The sequence below is a fragment of the Haliotis rubra genome, unplaced genomic scaffold (assembly GCF_003918875.1).
Source record: "Haliotis rubra isolate DU_JTF1 unplaced genomic scaffold, ASM391887v1 Scf131, whole genome shotgun sequence".
Lineage (NCBI taxonomy): Eukaryota > Metazoa > Mollusca > Gastropoda > Lepetellida > Haliotidae > Haliotis > Haliotis rubra.
In genome coordinates this window covers 761,020-779,406 of record NW_025765237.1, presented here as the reverse complement: position 1 = coordinate 779,406, position 18,387 = coordinate 761,020, and the positions used below count along the sequence as shown (strand labels likewise).

Genomic DNA, 18,387 nt, shown 5'->3' with positions numbered 1-18,387 from the left:
TATCCCTGAGATATCCATACCAGATAACCTTGACAGATATCCTGGAGATATCCATGCCAGATATTGATGACAGATATCCCTGAGAGATATCCATGCCATATATTGATGACACATATCCCTGAGATATCCATACCAGATAACCTTGACAGATATCCCTGAGATATCCATGCCAGATATTGATGACAGATATCCCTGAGATATCCATACCAGATATTGATGATATCCTTGAGAGATATCCATACCAGATATTGATGACAGATATCCTGAGAGATATCCATGCCAGATATTGATGACACATATCCCTGAGATATCCATACCAGATATTGATGACACATATCCCTGAGAGATATCCATGCCAGATATTGATGACAGATATCCCTCAGATATCCATACCAGATATTGATGACACATATCCCTGAGATATCCATACCAGATATTGATGACACATATCCCTGAGATATCCATACCAGATATTGATGACAGATATCCCTGAGATATCCATACCAGATATTGATGACAGATATCCCTGAGATATCCATACCAGATATTGATGACAGATATCCCTGAGATATCCATGCCAGATATTGATGACAGATATCCCTGAGAGATATCCATGCCATATATTGATGACACATATCCTGAGAGATATCCATACCAGATAACCTTGACAGATATCCCTGAGATATCCATGCCAGATATCCCTGAGATATCCATACCAGATATTGATGACACATATCCCTGAGATATCCATACCAGATATTGATGACACATATCCCTGAGATATCCATACCAGATATTGATGACAGATATCCCTGAGATATCCATACCAGATATTGATGACAGATATCCCTGAGATATCCATACCAGATATTCATGACACATATCCCTGAGATATCCATACCAGATATTGATGACAGATATCCCTGAGAGATATCCATGCCAGATATTGATGACAGATATCCCTGAGATATCCATACCAGATATTGATGACATATCCTGAGATATCCATGCCAGATATTGATGACAGATATCCCTGAGATATCCATACCAGATATTGATGACACATATCCCTGAGATATCCATACCAGATATTGATGACACATATCCCTGAGATATCCATACCAGATATTGATGACACATATCCCTGAGATATCCATACCAGATATTGATGACACATATCCCTGAGATATCCATGCCAGATATTGATGACACATATCCCTGAGAGATATCCATACCAGATAACATTGACAGATATCCCTGAGATATCCATACCAGATATTGATGACAGATATCCCTGAGAGATATCCATACCAGATATTGATGACAGATATCCTGGAGATATCCATGCCAGATATTGATGACAGATATCCCTGAGAGATATCCATGCCAGATATTGATGACAGATATCCTGAGAGATATCCATGCCAGATATTGATGACAGATATCCCTGAGATATCCATGCCATATATTGATGACAGATATCCCTGAGATATCCATGCCAGATATTGATGACAGATATCCCTGAGATATCCATGCCATATATTGATGACAGATATCCCTGAGATATCCATGCCAGATATTGATGACAGATATCCCTGAGATATCCATACCAGATAACCTTGACAGATATCCCTGAGAGATATCCATGCCAGATATTGATGACAGATATCCCTGAGAGATATCCATGCCAGATATTGATGACAGATATCCCTGAGAGATATCCATGCCAGATATTGATGACAGATATCCCTGAGAGATATCCATGCCAGATATTGATGACAGATATCCCTGAGAGATATCCATGCCAGATAACCTTGACAGATATCCCTGAGAGATATCCATGCCAGATATTGATGACAGATATCCCTGAGAGATATCCATGCCAGATATTGATGACAGATATCCCTGAGAGATATCCATGCCAGATATATTGATGACAGATATCCCTGAGAGATATCCATGCCAGATATTGATGACAGATATCCCTGAGAGATATCCATGCCAGATAACCTTGACAGATATCCCTGAGAGATATCCATGCCAGATATTGATGACAGATATCCCTGAGATATCCATGCCAGATATTGATGACAGATATCCCTGAGAGATATCCATGCTATATATTGATGACAGATATCCCTGAGATATCCATGCCAGATATTGATGACAGATATCCCTGAGAGATATCCATGCCATATATTGATGACAGATATCCCTGAGATATCCATGCCAGATATTGATGACAGATATCCCTGAGAGATATCCATGCCATATATTGATGACAGATATCCCTGAGATATCCATGCCAGATATTGATGACAGATGATGAGATATCCCTGATAACCTTTGACAGATATCCTGAGAGATATCCATGCCATATATTGATGACAGATATCCCTGAGATATCCATGCCAGATATTGATGACAGATATCCCTGAGATATCCATGCCAGATATTGATGACAGATATCCCTGAGAGATATCCATGCCATATATTGATGACAGATATCCCTGAGATATCCATGCCAGATATTGATGACAGATATCCCTGAGATATCCATGCCATATATTGATGACAGATATCCCTGAGATATCCATGCCAGATATTGATGACAGATATCCCTGAGAGATATCCATGCCATATATTGATGACAGATATCCCTGAGATATCCATGCCAGATATTGATGACAGATATCCCTGAGAGATATCCATGCCATATATTGATGACACATATCCCTGAGATATCCATACCAGATATTGATGACAGATATCCCTGAGATATCCATACCAGATAACCTTGACAGATATCCCTGAGAGATATCCATGCCAGATATTGATGACAGATATCCCTGAGAGATATCCATGCCATATATTGATGACAGATATCCCTGAGATATCCATGCCATATAAACTTGACAGATATCCCTGAGATATCCATGCCATATATTGATGACACATATCCCTGAGAGATATCCATGCCATATAAACTTGACAGATATCCCCATGAGGGAGTCTGACTGTTCCATCCAGACAGTATTACAAATGAAATAAGCCCTTGAAATGTGGCCAACTTACTGCAAGCTGAACTCAATCCATGGAGCTTGTAAAGGAGTAACTAATTTCTTCTAGGGCAGTATATAGATTCATGATGGGATACCTGTTCTGCTTTGTGTCAAATCAGACAGCAGTGCCAGTGACAGTATCATCTACCTTTGTTAGACTCCTTCAGTTCTGCCTGCCCTGACTTGAGGTTCTTCTTCAGATTCTCCAAAGTTTCCGTCACGGACTGCACCTCCACCTCTAGGCCAGATATCTGCTCACAGGAAACATCACTCACAGTTTATCAGGATCAGTGTGGTGCATTCTCACTGACATGGCAAACATGAGTTGATAAGGAACACTCACAGTCAACACTAGATTTGGAGGTACCTTCTAATTCTGGGTCCTGTTCATCAAAGTGAACTTAGCATTAAGTTTGTTGTACGTGTTATGGGAGTTACAATCATTTAAAAGCGAACATTGAGTCTACTCCTACCTTCTCCACGAGTGAGGTCTCACTCTGTCGCTTTTCCTCCATGGACGTCTTCAGCCTTGAACTCTCCTCCATCTTGTCCGTGTACTCCGTCTGGAAGCAGGATGTCAATGCGTTAATCCTACCACTAACTGACATTTAACTAGTCATCAAAAATATTGAGACATCTGTAAAAGTTCAATTCATGTCATCTATTATTTGTTTATACACTTTTCATGTACATGGTGTAAGAGTTCAGCTGAATACATCAGACAATGCTTATGAGGTGAATGTTCATATCCTGCTTTGCCCCATGTCCTTGCTGTGCCCCCCATTCCCTCACCTGTATCCTGCTGTGCCCCCCATCCTCCTCACCTGTATCCTGTTGTGTTCCACTTCAAGAGTCTTCAGCTGTTTATCCAACTTGATGTGTTCCTCCAGAACCTCCTGTTCCCTCGCCTCCAGCTGAGCCTGACATACAGACAGACCATGTGTCACTCCATGTCGTGAATCACCATATTTGAGTCATCACGACATGTCGCTCATCACTTCACATCACTAACCACCATATTTCAGTCATCACAACATGTCGCTCACTTCACATCACTAACATATATCAGTCATCACGACATGTCGGTCATCACTTCATGTCACTAACTAACATATATCAGTCATCACGACATGTCGCTCATCACTTCACCTCACTAACCACCATATTTCAAAATGGCATTGTGTATTTCACACCATATTTCCGTCATCACGACATGTCGCTCATCACTGCATGTCACTAACCACCATGTTTCAGTCATCACGACATGTCGCTCATCACTGCATGTCACTAACCACCATATTTCAGTCATCACGACATGTCGCTCATCACTTCATGTCACTCACCACCATATTTCAGTCATCACGACACTTCGCTCATCACTTCATGTCACTAACCACCATATTTCAGTCATCGCGACATGTCGCTCATCACTTCATGTCACTAACCACCATATTTCAGTCATCACGACATGTCGCTCATCACTTCATGTCACTCACCACCATATTTCAGTCATCACGACATGTCGCCATCACTTCACATCACTAACAACCATTTTTCAGTCATCATGACATGTCGCCCATCACTTCATGTAACTCACCACCATATTTCAGTCATCACGACATGTCGCTCATCACTTCATGTCACTAACCACTATATTTCAGTCATCACGACATGTCGCTCATCACTTCATGTCACTAACCACCATATTTCAGTCATCACGACATGTCGCTCATCACTTCATGTCACTCACCACCATATTTCAGTCATCACGACATGTCGCTCATCACTTCATGTCACTCACCACCATATTTCAGTCATCACGACATGTCGCTCATCACTTCATGTCACTAACCACCATATTTCAGTCATCACGTATTACATATCGCTTCATCACTTCATGTCACTCACCACCATATTTCAGTCATCACGACATGTCGCCATCACTGCATGTCACTCACCACCATATCTCAAATATCACGACATGTCGCCATCACTTCATGTCACTCACCACCATATTTCAGTCATCACTTACATGTCAGCCCATCACTTCATGTCACTCACCACCATATTTCAGTCATCACGACATGTCGCTCATCACTTCATGTCACTAACCACCATATTTCAGTCATCATGACATGTCGCCCATCACTTCATGTCACTCACCACCATATTTCAGTCATCACGACATGTCGCTCATCACTTCATGTCACTCACCACCATATCTCAGTCATCACGACATGTCGCTTCATCACTTCATGTCACTCACCACCATATTTCAGTCATCAATGCACATGTCGCTTCATCACTTCATGTCACTCACCACCATATTTCAGTCATCACGACATGTCGCTCATCACTTCATGTCACTCACCACCATATTTCAGTCATCACGACATGTCGCCCATCACTTCATGTAACTCACCACCATATTTCAGTCATCACGACATGTCGCTCATCACTTCATGTCACTCACCACCATATTTCAGTCATCACAACATGTCGCTCATCACTTCATGTCACTCACCACCATATTTCAGTCATCACGACATGTCGCTCATCACTTCATGTCACTCACCACCATATCTCAGTCATCACGACATGTCGCTCATCACTTCATGTCACTCACCACCATATTTCAGTCATCACAACATGTCGCTTATCACTTCATGTCACTCACCACCATATTTCAGTCATCACAACATGTTGCTTATCACTTCATGTCACTAACCACCATATTTCAGTCATCACGACATGTTGCTCATCACTTCATGTCACTCACCACCATATTTCAGTCATCACTTCATGTCGCTCATCACTTCATGTCACTAACCACCATATTTCAGTCATCATGACATGTCGCTCATCACTTCACATCACTAACCACCATATTTCACTAATCACGTCACACATCACAACAACTATATACACTGCATTACTCATAACTACATGCTGAAAGGATATTGTGACCACGACTCCTTCAGTAAAGTATAAAAGAATATACTTGCATTTCCCATTCAACAACCTGACATATAACAATACCCAAAGACTGAATCTGGTCAGATTTGGAGGCTTGGCTCTTTTTAATGTAATTCCTTGCTGCCTATTAAGAACACTATGTCTTTGTACTGACTATTCTCTGGTCAGCTTCATTCTTCATGTGGTCACGGGCTGTCTCAATCTCCATCAGCTGTGTTTCCAGGGCTGTGATCTTGGCCCGCAGACCAGACTCGCTGTCCACAGCACTCAGCCGAGCCTTCTGAAGCTCCACCTCCAGCTCATGTTTCTGCAGATGGCAAGCAAACAGTGTTAGAGTGTGGACAGTGTTAGTAGACACAGTGTCAGAACAACCAGAAGATATAGATGGCTGTAGAAGTAGAGTGTCAGTAAACAGACACTGTCTATACACAGAAATCAGAGCACTAGGCTCACCTGCTTCTCATACTGTCTGTCCTTCTGGCTTGCCAGCTCCCAGCTCTCGAAGGCCCGCTTCTCTGCATCCTCAACACTGTGCTGCAGCTCCTGTATCTGTTGGCAGCAACAGGTGGAGGAAGTGACTTCAGGGAACACCTGCACATATCTCAGACATGGGGCACCACACTATGCCACCTGCATACATGTCACAGACATGTGGCACCACACCATGCCACCTGCATACATCTCACAGACATGGGGCACCACACCATGCCACCTGCATACATCTCACAGACACAGGCCACCACACCATGCCACCTGCATATGTCTCACAGACACAGGGCACCACGACATGCCACCTGCATACATCTCACAGAGGTAGGGCACCACACCATGCCACCTGCATACATCCCACAGACATAGGGCACCACACCATGCGACCTGCATATATGTCACAGGCATGGGGCACAACACCATGCCACTTGCATACATCTCAGAGACATAGGGCATCACTCCATGCCACTTGCATACATCTTACTGACATGAGGCACCACACCATGTCACCTGCATACATCTCACAGACATAGGGCAAAACACCATACCACCTGCATACTTCTCACAGACATGGGGTACCACACCATGCCACCTGCATACATCCCACAGACAAAGTTCACCACACCATGCCACCTGCATACATCCCACAGACACAGGGCACCACACCATGCCACCTGAATGTATCTCACAGACATGGGGCACCACACCATGCCACCTGCATACATCTCCCACAGACACAGTTCACCACACCATGCCACCTGCATACATCTCACAGACATGGGGCACCACACCATGTCACCTGCATACATCTCACAGACATGGGGCACCACGCCATGTCACCTGCATACATCTCACAGACATAGGGCAAAACACCATACCACCTGCATACTTCTCACTGACATGGGGCACCACACCATGTCACCTGCATACATCTCACAGACATAGGGCAAAACACCATACCACCTGCATACTTCTCACAGACATGGGGCACCACACCATGCCACCTGCATACATCCCACAGACACAGTTCACCACACCATGCCACCTGCATACATCCCACAGACACAGGGCACCACACCATGCCACCTGCATGTATCTCACAGACATGGGGCACCACACAATGCCACCTGCATACATCCCACAGACACAGTTCACAACACCATGCCACCTGCATATATGTCACAGGCATGGGGCACAACACCATGCCACCAGCATACATCCTACAGACATGGGGCATGACACCATGCCACCTGCATACATCCTACAGACATGGGGCACCACACCATGCCACTAGCATACGTCTCACAGACATGGGGCACCACACCATGCCACCAGCATACATCCTACAGACATGGGGCACCACACCATGCCACCTGCATACATCCTACAGACATGGGGCACCACACCATGCCACCAGCATACATCTGCCACCTGCATTCCCACTGACATGGGGCAGACATGGGGCACCACACCATGCCACCATGCATCAGCATTTATTTCACAGACATGGGGCAACGCGACACCATGCCCCTGCATACATCCCACAGACATGGGGCACCACCACCATGCCACCTGCATACATCTCACAGACATGGGGCACCACACCATGCCACCTGAAGCATCTCACATTTCACCATGACATGCATTTATTTTCACCACACCACCACACCATGCCACCTGCATACATCTCACAGACATGGGGCACCACACCATGCCATCAGCATTTATTTCACTGACATGGGGCACCACACCATGCCACCTGCATACATCTCACAGACATGGGGCACCACACCATGCCATCAGCATTTGATTTCACAGACATGGGGCACCATTTATTTCACAGACATGGGGCACCATATGCATCCATCAAAGACACAGGGCACCGTATTATGCCGCTATATCCATCTCACAAGTATGGGACACCACCCTATTCCACAGCATCTATCTCACAGAAATGGGGCACCACATGCATCGTAAATATGGGGTACCATACTTCAACACCTGCATGCATCTCACAGACATGGGGCACCACACTCCAACAACTGCATGCATCTCACAGACATGGGGCACCACACCATGCCATCTGCATATGTCTCACAGACACAGGGCACCACACCATGCCACCTGCATACATCCCACTGACATGGGGCACCACACCATGCCACCAGCATTTATTTCACAGACATGGGGCACCACACCATACCACCTGAAGACATCTCACAGACATGGGGCACCACACCATGCCATCAGCATTTATTTCACAGACATGGGGCACGACACCATGCCACCTGCATACATCCCACAGACATGGGGCACCACACCATGCCACCAGCATTTATTTCACTGACATGGGGCACCACACCATGCCACCTGCATACATCTCACAGACATGGGGCACCACACCATGCCATCAGCATTTATTTCACAGACATGGGGCACCATATGCATCCATCAAAGACACAGGGCACCGTATTATGCCGCTATATCCATCTCACAAGTATGGGACACCACCCTATTCCACAGCATCTATCTCACAGAAATGGGGCACCACATGCATCGTAAATATGGGGCACCATACTTCAACACCTGCATGCATCTCACAGACATGGGGCACCACACTACAAAACTTGCATGCATCTCACAGACATGGGGCACCACACTACAAAACTTGCATGCATCTCACAGACATGGGGCACCACACTACAAAACTTGCATGCATCTCACAGACATGGGGCACCACACTACAATACCTGCATGCATCTCACAGACATGGGGCACCACACTACAAAACTTGCATGCATCTCACAGAGAGTGCAATGCTTGAATGAAAGTATTATTGCCATTATTGCTATATAGTGTCATTGTAACAGAGGCAATGATTAGTGGAGAGGGAGTATTACGGTTATCATTCCAGTTATTCCTGCACTGTAACAATGTAACAGAGGCAATGCTTGAAGGGGAGTATTACTGTTATCATTCCAGTTATTCCTACACTGTAACAATGTAACAGAGGCAATGCTTGAAGGGGAGTATTACTGTTATCATTCCAGTTATTCCTACACTGTAACAATGTAACAGAGGCAATGCTTGAAGGGGAGTATTACTGTTATCATTCCAGTTATTCCTATACTGTAACAATGTAACAGAGGCAATGCTTGAAGGGGAGTATTACTGTTATCATTCCAGTTATTCCTACACTGTAACAATGTAACAGAGGCAATGCTTGAAGGGGAGTATTACTGTTATCATCCCCCTTATTCCTACACTGTAACAATGTAACAGAGGCAATGCTTGAAGGGGGAGTATTACTGTTATCATCCCAGTTATTCCTACACTGTATCGATGTAACAGAGGCAATGCTTGAAGGGGAGTATTACTGTTATCATTCCAGTTATTCCTACACTGTAACAATGTAACAAAGGCAATGCTTGAAGGGGGAGTATTACTGTTATCATCCCAGTTATTCCTACACTGTAACAATGTAACAGAGGCAATGTAACAGAGGCAATGCTTGAAGGGGGAGTATTACTGTTATCATCCCAGTTTTTCATTCTTTATATTAATAACATTGTACACATTGCAACTGAACATAACACTGATGCTTGAATAACAAGTTGGGAATAAGCCCAGTCTATGCTGTCACATCAGTCTTGGCCGTTGGTCTACCATGTCATTCTAAGGTCAACAACATATACAAACCTCCATGCTACAAAACAGACCAAACATTGTTGCCACATGTTAGGTTTTGGGACAAACCTGTTTATGAAAGTTTTCTTGCATGTTTTCACAGTCATGTCGTAGATTGGCCATCTCCTCATTATCCTCAACTATTTTAAGGTTGAGGTGAGAAATCTGAAATGAATGTCAGTCGTGCGCAGTTCCAGACAAAAGAGGCTGCGATTGACACTACTCCCCACAAACTTGATAAAGTTGGAAACTTGCACAAAAAGTGAGTGAAAAGAAACAAAATAGCTGCATTCTGTGAATGGTGTATTTCCAAACATGATTAAAAACTTGACATATATATATATGGAGAATGTTTTGTATTATGTTACCTTTCAAGTTTGTGGAAACAGTGTCAAAGATCAAACAGGGTAATTGAGAAAGAACACACCATACACAAAGTGACCATGCTCATAGAATTATACAAAACTAATGCTGTTCAATTACTGATTACTTCTGCTGATTATGAACTAATCCTGTTTTCACGTCTTTAAAGATGATATGGAGAACGTGATGAAGTGACAGGTTACTGACTGAATGATATATTTACATTAAACAGCAGATGTTTGAAGCAATCAGAGCGCATATGGTCAGCTTGTGCAGTGTGAGTGTTACAGAGCAGGACATAACACAGTTCACATCGTCCACTACAGGAAGTCAACTTATATACCCTCACATATGAGGTTTCAAACCTGCATCAAGCTATCATTTGTGCACTGTAGTTTAGTACTAAGTTTACTGTCAACATTTCAGCTCTGCCACAATGACTGAAATCAGTTTAGAAGCTTTGAAAAATATCCATGTAATCATACAATAGTTCAGCTTAATGTGGAAGAAAAGCTACAAATGAGTGAGTGGTGTCATAAATTTGTAATGAACATGACACCCCAGGTGTTGAACAAACTCATTATATCAGACCACCAGGTGTCAAACATGGCCATCTCACCATAAGGTGTTGTGTAGCTATTGAATAATCAGACCACCTGGTGTCAACATTGTAATAATACAAATACACCATCTCACCATAAGGTGTTGTGCAGCTATTGAGCAATCAGACCACCTGGTGTCAACATTGTAATAATACAAATACACCATCTCACCATAAGGTGTTGTGTAGATATTGAGCAATCAGACCACCTGGTGTCAACATTGTAATAATACAACTACACCATCTCACCATAAGGTGTTGTGTAGCTATTGAGCAATCAGACCACCCGGTGTCAACATTGTAATAATACAAATACACCATCTCACCATAAGGTGTTGTGCAGCTATTGAGCAATCAGACCACCCTTGTAATAATACAAATGTCATCTCACCATAAGGTGTTGTGTAGTAATTGACAATCAGACCACCTGTGTCAACATTGTATCTCACCAATACACCATCTCACCATTGGTGTTGCTATTGAGCAATCAGACCACCTGGTGTCAACATTGTAATAATACAAATACACCATCTCACCATAAGGTGTTGTGCAGCTATTGAGCAATCAGACCACCTGGTGTCAACATTGTAATAATACAAATACACCATCTCACCATAAGGTGTTGTGTAGCTATTGAGCAATCAGACCACCTGGTGTCAACATTGCAATAATACAACTACACCATCTCACCATAAGGTGTTGTGTAGATATTGAACAATCAGACCACCAGGGGCTCCTTTCACAAAACAACCTTTACTTAGCTGCCATACTTTAACATTGAACTAAGGTTACCTTAGTGACTTACAATCACCTTAGTGCTTTGTGAAAAGGAGGCCCTGGTGTCTACATTGCAATAATACAATTACACCATCTCACCATAAGGTGTTGTGTAGCTACTGAACTATCAGACCACCTGGTGTCTACACTGCAAGAATATAATTACACCATCAAACCATAAGGTGTTGTGTAGCTATTGAACAATCAGACCACCCGGTGTCAAACATTGTAATACAATCACACCATCTCACCATAAGGTGTTGTGCGCTATTGAGCAATCAGACCACCTGGTGTCAAACACCTGGAGTGGAACACGAACATGATACAGTCAACCAGCAATGATCATATTGATGGGTCATGCAAGACATTAACAGTGTCATAAAAACCATAAACCATCACAAACAGAACACATTGTTACTATTTCATGCTGAACACTACAGCCTTGGTACAAACCAGGACAGTGAACTGTGTTATGTAGGGATGCTAACATTAGAAAATCATCAAACTGCAGTTAGATTCACACAACATGATGCAAACAGAAACACTGCATGATATTTATATCACAAACACTTATTACAACTACTTATTAAAATAAGAAAACATAAATCACACTGATCATGCTTACTTGTACAAGACAAAAAAGTGGCAATGGTGATATTAAAAGTTAAAAAGCTCTAGTTCTCAAAACAAACTTATTATGAATGTGTTAAGCAAACAACAAACAATGTAAGCTGACTAACAAAGCTGGTTAAGTGCTATTCTACATCTGCCATCCTCCAGGTCCCAACACATCACCACTCCAAACATAAGATAAGATAAGATAATTCTGTATTGTCCCAAGGGAAATTTGTTTTGCGTCATACGTTCTCTAGTTTTTCTTTCATAAAGCAGCCCTACATAACATTGCAATTGGTAATCATGAAATAATCAGGATATAAATACATCAATTTAGTACACAAACATAGATATTGAATAAAATTTGGACAATTAAAAGACAAGTCATTCACTGAATTTGTTGTTAATGCATCTTATACTAGCTGGAACAAATGAGTGGCGAACCCTGTTTGTTCTAAAAGTCGGCATACGCAGCCTGCGTCCAGAAGGTAATAATGAATATTCCGAAAAGAGTATGTGAGTAGGATCACTTAAAGTTGTTCCTCTTATGGAACCATAGAGGTAGATTAACAACTGAATACACATGAAATAAAATAACATGACTAGGTGTAATTCAAAACCTTCAGTGAAGTTTATTAATATAATAAAAATGTTTAATATAAAAGTTCCCATGAAAACCAACTGTTGGTAAGTTTAGCTGACATCTGAATGCATAATAGCTATGCTTTCATTAAGACTACCTCTGATTACTTCTTAACCAATACCTATGGAATAGCTGAGACGGGAGCTGCATGGTGCAGAGTGGTGAGTGTTGGACGTGGAAGACTGGAAGCACAAGCTGAATGTGAGGCTACTAAATTACACACAGGAACACGTGCAAGTTGGACTGACATCCATCAGTAACCATGGCGATCATTGGCTAACTAATGCATGTGTAATTCTGAAAATATTTGTCACCAGGTGAGTTGTTAATTACCTCTCCAGGATGAAATACAGCAATGGACAATAATTAATTCACTGTGACGACAAGCACCTGTTCTGTATCAAGCCCATGTCAGTGAACAAGCATTCATTCTGTATCAAACACCAGTTTAGTATCCACAACCCTGACCCCCCGAGCAGGCACTGTGACCACCTGGTACTGCATTCCTTGCAACTCTCTTGGTATTAGTGTATTGATGCTGCCTCAAGTTACATCAGTGACATATGATGATGATGATGATGCCTCCCCCTGTGTAGAAGCTCAGGTAAGACTCACCTGTTCCTCCAGGTGTGTTATCTTGTCACTCCATGTTGACTTGATTTCAGTAAGTTGTTGACGACTCTCAGTCAGCTTGTGCTCCAAACTGTCACGCTGAAACAAAATATTTATTTTGCATATGGATTTTGGTGGTTGCTCTATTCAGATGACAGAAAAACTTATAGTTTAACACCTCACCGTTCAGTGAGTGAGTTAATTTTCTGTAGCATTAAACAGATTTTCAGTCTTATCAGAGACTGACGGCTTAGTATGGGAGGCAAGCAGAAAACAATGCTGGTCCTACAACTGGACATTTACCTAGGTATGAGTTTAGTCCCTACAAACCAAGAAAAATAATCACCATGTTCCAATATTAACTATCATGATGATCAGATTCTGGCATTTGTAAGGGACATTCCAATATGTTTACATCATTAGTGATTCAACAGTGTGTTATTTAGAACTACCTCTACTTCTATGGCCTTGACCCTCTCATCCCCTGACAGTGTGTGGTCATGTGACCGCTGTTCCAGCATCTTGATGCGTTCACTGAGCTGTTCAATGTTGTCATCCTTCTCTGAGATAAGCTTGCTGGTCTTTACATAAAACAAATCATAATGTTATTGAATGGGAAAATTTCAAACAATTTTCTACATAGTTCACTTTATGAAGACATCTTCAGTTACTTGTATCAGTAAGACTGCAATATATGCACTCAGTTCGCTTACAAAGTTTAAACAGTAATATAACAGGTATGGTTCAGACTGAAGCCTAAGTTATAGTTCACAATGTTAGCTCACCTGAATAATGAGTAATGCTATTAATACTTGTGCACTAAAGGGAGACAACTTCCATCAACCTAGCTTACCTTGTTCTTATGGACTTCAGAGCTCCTCTGCAAAGCCTTATGCTCATTCTCCAGCTCTGAATATTCTGCAGTCAGTTTGGACAGCTGGTTAACTTTCTGTAATAAACAGGTTCCAAATAACAATCTGCTATACAAAGTTGTAAAACCACTGAAGACACCAGTGAAAGGAGAAGCAGGTAGAAGTTTTACAAAATGTTTATCACCCTGAAACCCTTCATGCTTACATTCATGATTTTACCTCCCACATATCACAATGTAGAATTCATATTTGAGTTGGGTTTTGTTTGCCACTTGCACTCATATTTGTCACTTGCACTCATATTTGTCACTTGCACTCATATTTGTCACTTGCACTCATATTTGTTACTTGCACTCATATTTGTTACTTGCACTCATATTTGTCACTTGCAATCATATTTGTCACTTGCACTCATATTTGTCACTTGCACTCATATTTGTCACTTGCACTCATATTTGTCACTTGCACTCATATTTGTCACTTGCACTCATATTTGCCACTTGCACTCATATTTGTCCACTTGCACTCATATTTGTCACTTGCACTCATATTTGTTACTTGCACTCATATTTGTTACTTGCACTCATATTTGTCACTTGCACTCATATTTGTCACTTGCACTCATATTCACTTGCACTCACTTGTCACTTGCACTCATTTGCCACTTGCACTCATATTTGTCACTTGCACTCATATTTGTTACTTTGCACTCATATTTGTCACTTGCACTCATATTTGTCACTTGCACTCATATTTGTCACTTGCACTCATATTTGTTACTTGCACTCATATTTGTCACCTTACACTCACATTTGCACTCATATTTGTCACTTGCACTCATATTTGTTACTTGCACTCATGTTTGATACTTGCACTCATATTTGTCACTTGCACTCATATTTTTCACTTGCACTCATATTTGTTACTTGCACTCATATTTGTTACTTGCACTCATATTTGTCACTTGCACTCATATTTGTCACTTGCACTCATATTTGTTACTTGCACTCATGTTTGTTACTTGCACTCATATTTGTCACTTGCACTCATATTTGTCACTTGCACTCATATTTGTCACTTGCACTCATATTCAAGTTTCAAGTTTCCACCAACATGATGGTGGTCTGCATCATTGGGGGACATCATCATGTGGTCATCAAAGCCTGACCACCTGATCCATCATATGCCAAGGATAGGTAACTCAGGTCACTTTTACCCTAGAAATGTGGGCTTCCAAATTAGGTATGAATCAAATTAGAAAGAAAGAGCATGCCTTCCTCTCATCTCATTGTGTCACAAACTAACATTCATTCATCTACATCATCAACCCCACAGATGTTGTATACTGTGCTGTACCAAACAAAGTTCACACAGAACTCAAAATGACCTACCGCAGTGAGCTGCGAGTTGACTTCATCTAGACGCTTCTCGAACACAGCCTTCTCCTTTGTCATAACAGCCACAACATTCATGTGCTGCTCATTGACTTCTGTCAGACGAGTGCTGCAGCAGATTGACATGAATCAGTCAGACAATAAGCTATCTCATTCAAGTGAAATTCTTTAATGTATGCAGAAATTTCCTCATTTAATCAATGTGCCTAGTTCATTTTTGCTTGCAGAGTGATCAGAATATCTGATCATGAGCAAAACCAATGAAGTCAGATGGGGACAGTGATGGATAGTGGGATAGTGACGTTACTACCCAAACTAAGCTATGAGTCAAGGCAACTCACTTCTCTTTCTCCAGTTCGTCCATTTTTGTTTTGAGGTTTGTGAGTTGATTCTGAGCTTCTTTGAGAGATTTCTCTGCTTCATGATGTTTGTCGGTGGTTGATGTCAGCTCCGCTCGACACTGTGACAAGTCCTCCTGTGTGATCAGCAGCTGCAACATCAAAGACTCAATGGCATAACAAGCTATTTGTCTACACATCGTTGGAAAGAAACAAATAATCAGATCATAGAGTCTAAGACACCTACACGAGTTGGGACTGTTCCTAGATAAAGACACCTACCCTGTGTTTGATGTTGGTCATATCCTAGATAAATACTCTCAGACACCTACCCTGTGTTTGATGTTGGTCATATCCTAGATAAATACTCTCTGACACCTACCCTGTGTTTGATGTTGGTCATATCCTAGATAAATACTCTCAGACACCTACCCTGTGTTTGATGTTGGTCATATCCTAGATAAATACTCTCTGACACCTACCCTGTGTTTGATGTTGGTCATATCCTAGATAAATACTCTCACCTAGACATCCTAGATAAATACTGACCCTGTGTTTGATGTTGGTCATATCCTAGATAAATACTCTCACCTACCCTGTGTTTGATGTTGGTCATATCCTAGATAAATACTCTCTGACACCTACCCTGTGTTTGATGTTGGTCATATCCTAGATAAATACTCTCGGACACCTACCCTGTGTTTGATGTTGGTCATATCCTAGATAAATACTCTCTGACATATCTACTCTGACACCTGTGTTTGATGTTGGTCATATCCAAGATAAATACTCTTTGACACCTACCCTGTGTTTGATGTTGGTCATATCCTAGATAAATACTCTCTGACACCTACCCTGTGTTTGATGTTGGTCATATCCTAGATAAATACTCTCGGACACCTACCCTGTGTTTGATGTTGGTCATATCCTAGATAAATACTCTCTGACACCTACCCTGTGTTTGATGTTGGTCATATCCGGGTAAATACTCTTGGGCCTGGTCATATCCTAGATAAATACTCTCTGACACCTACCCTGTGTTTGATGTTGGTCATATCCTAGATAAATGTGTTTGACACCTACCCTGTGTTTGATGTTGGTCATATCCTAGATAAATACTCTCTGACACCTACCCTGTGTTTGATGTTTCATATCCTAGATGTTGGTCATGTTGGTCATATCCTAGATAAATACTCTCAGACACCTACCCTGTGTTTGATGTTGGTCATATCCAAGATAAATACTCTCTGACACCTACCCTGTGTTTGATGTTGGTCATATCCTGTGTTTGAGATAAATATCTCTAAGTACTCTCTGACACCTACTCTGTGTTTGATGTTGGTCATATCCTAGATAAATACTCTCTGACATATCCTAGATAAATACTCTCTGACACCTATCCTGTGTTTGATGTTGGTCATATCCTAGATAAATACTCTCTGACACCTACCCTGTGTTTGATGTTGGTCATATCCTAGATAAAGACTCTCTGACACCTACCCTGTGTTTGATGTTGGTCATATCCAAGATAAAGACTCTCAGACACCTATGTTAGTCCTGTGTTTGATGTTAGTCATATCCTAGATAAGTACTCTCTGACACCTACCATGTGTTTGATGTTGGTCATATCCTAGATAAGTACTCTCTGACACCTACCCTGTGTTTGATGTTGGTCATATCCAAGATAAAGACTCTCTGACACCTACCTGACATGTGTTGATGTTGGTCATATCCTAGATAATACTCTCATATCTGACACACCTACCATGTGTTTGATTTGGATGTTAGTCATATCCATATCCTAGATAAGTACTCTCTGACACCTACTCTGTGTTTGATGTTGGTCATATCCTAGATAAAGACTCTCTGACACCTACCATGTGTTTGATGTTAGTCATATCCTAGATAAGTACTCTCTGACACCTACTCTGTGTTTGATGTTGGTCATATCCAAGATA

General features: G+C 41.8%; 1 protein-coding gene and 1 long non-coding RNA gene across 5 annotated transcripts in view; both read right to left on the bottom strand.

Moving 5' to 3' along the window:
• Nucleotides 1-18,387, bottom strand: part of LOC124267406 (golgin subfamily A member 1-like) — a 34,923-nt gene that overhangs the window by 7,860 nt on the left and 8,676 nt on the right. For 3 of the 4 annotated variants that reach the window (XM_046702316.1, XM_046702319.1, XM_046702317.1), the window contains 11 exons: nucleotides 16,433-16,581; nucleotides 16,089-16,200; nucleotides 14,679-14,774; nucleotides 14,278-14,406; nucleotides 13,829-13,924; nucleotides 10,284-10,379; nucleotides 6,492-6,587; nucleotides 6,193-6,345; nucleotides 3,887-3,982; nucleotides 3,536-3,625; nucleotides 3,211-3,313 (listed from right to left, as the gene is read on the bottom strand). In XM_046702316.1, coding sequence (XP_046558272.1) covers nucleotides 3,211-3,313; nucleotides 3,536-3,625; nucleotides 3,887-3,982; nucleotides 6,193-6,345; nucleotides 6,492-6,587; nucleotides 10,284-10,379; nucleotides 13,829-13,924; nucleotides 14,278-14,406; nucleotides 14,679-14,774; nucleotides 16,089-16,200; nucleotides 16,433-16,581 — 1,216 coding nt within the window. The remainder of the gene's footprint in view (nucleotides 1-3,210; nucleotides 3,314-3,535; nucleotides 3,626-3,886; nucleotides 3,983-6,192; nucleotides 6,346-6,491; nucleotides 6,588-10,283; nucleotides 10,380-13,828; nucleotides 13,925-14,277; nucleotides 14,407-14,678; nucleotides 14,775-16,088; nucleotides 16,201-16,432; nucleotides 16,582-18,387) is intronic. The other variant, XM_046702318.1, reaches the window with a different exon arrangement.
• On the bottom strand, nucleotides 7,516-8,135 carry LOC124267419. The gene is made up of 3 exons (XR_006896024.1): nucleotides 8,100-8,135; nucleotides 7,563-7,613; nucleotides 7,516-7,531 (listed from the first exon to the last, which is right to left on the bottom strand). It is a non-coding gene; the product is annotated as an uncharacterized LOC124267419 (long non-coding RNA).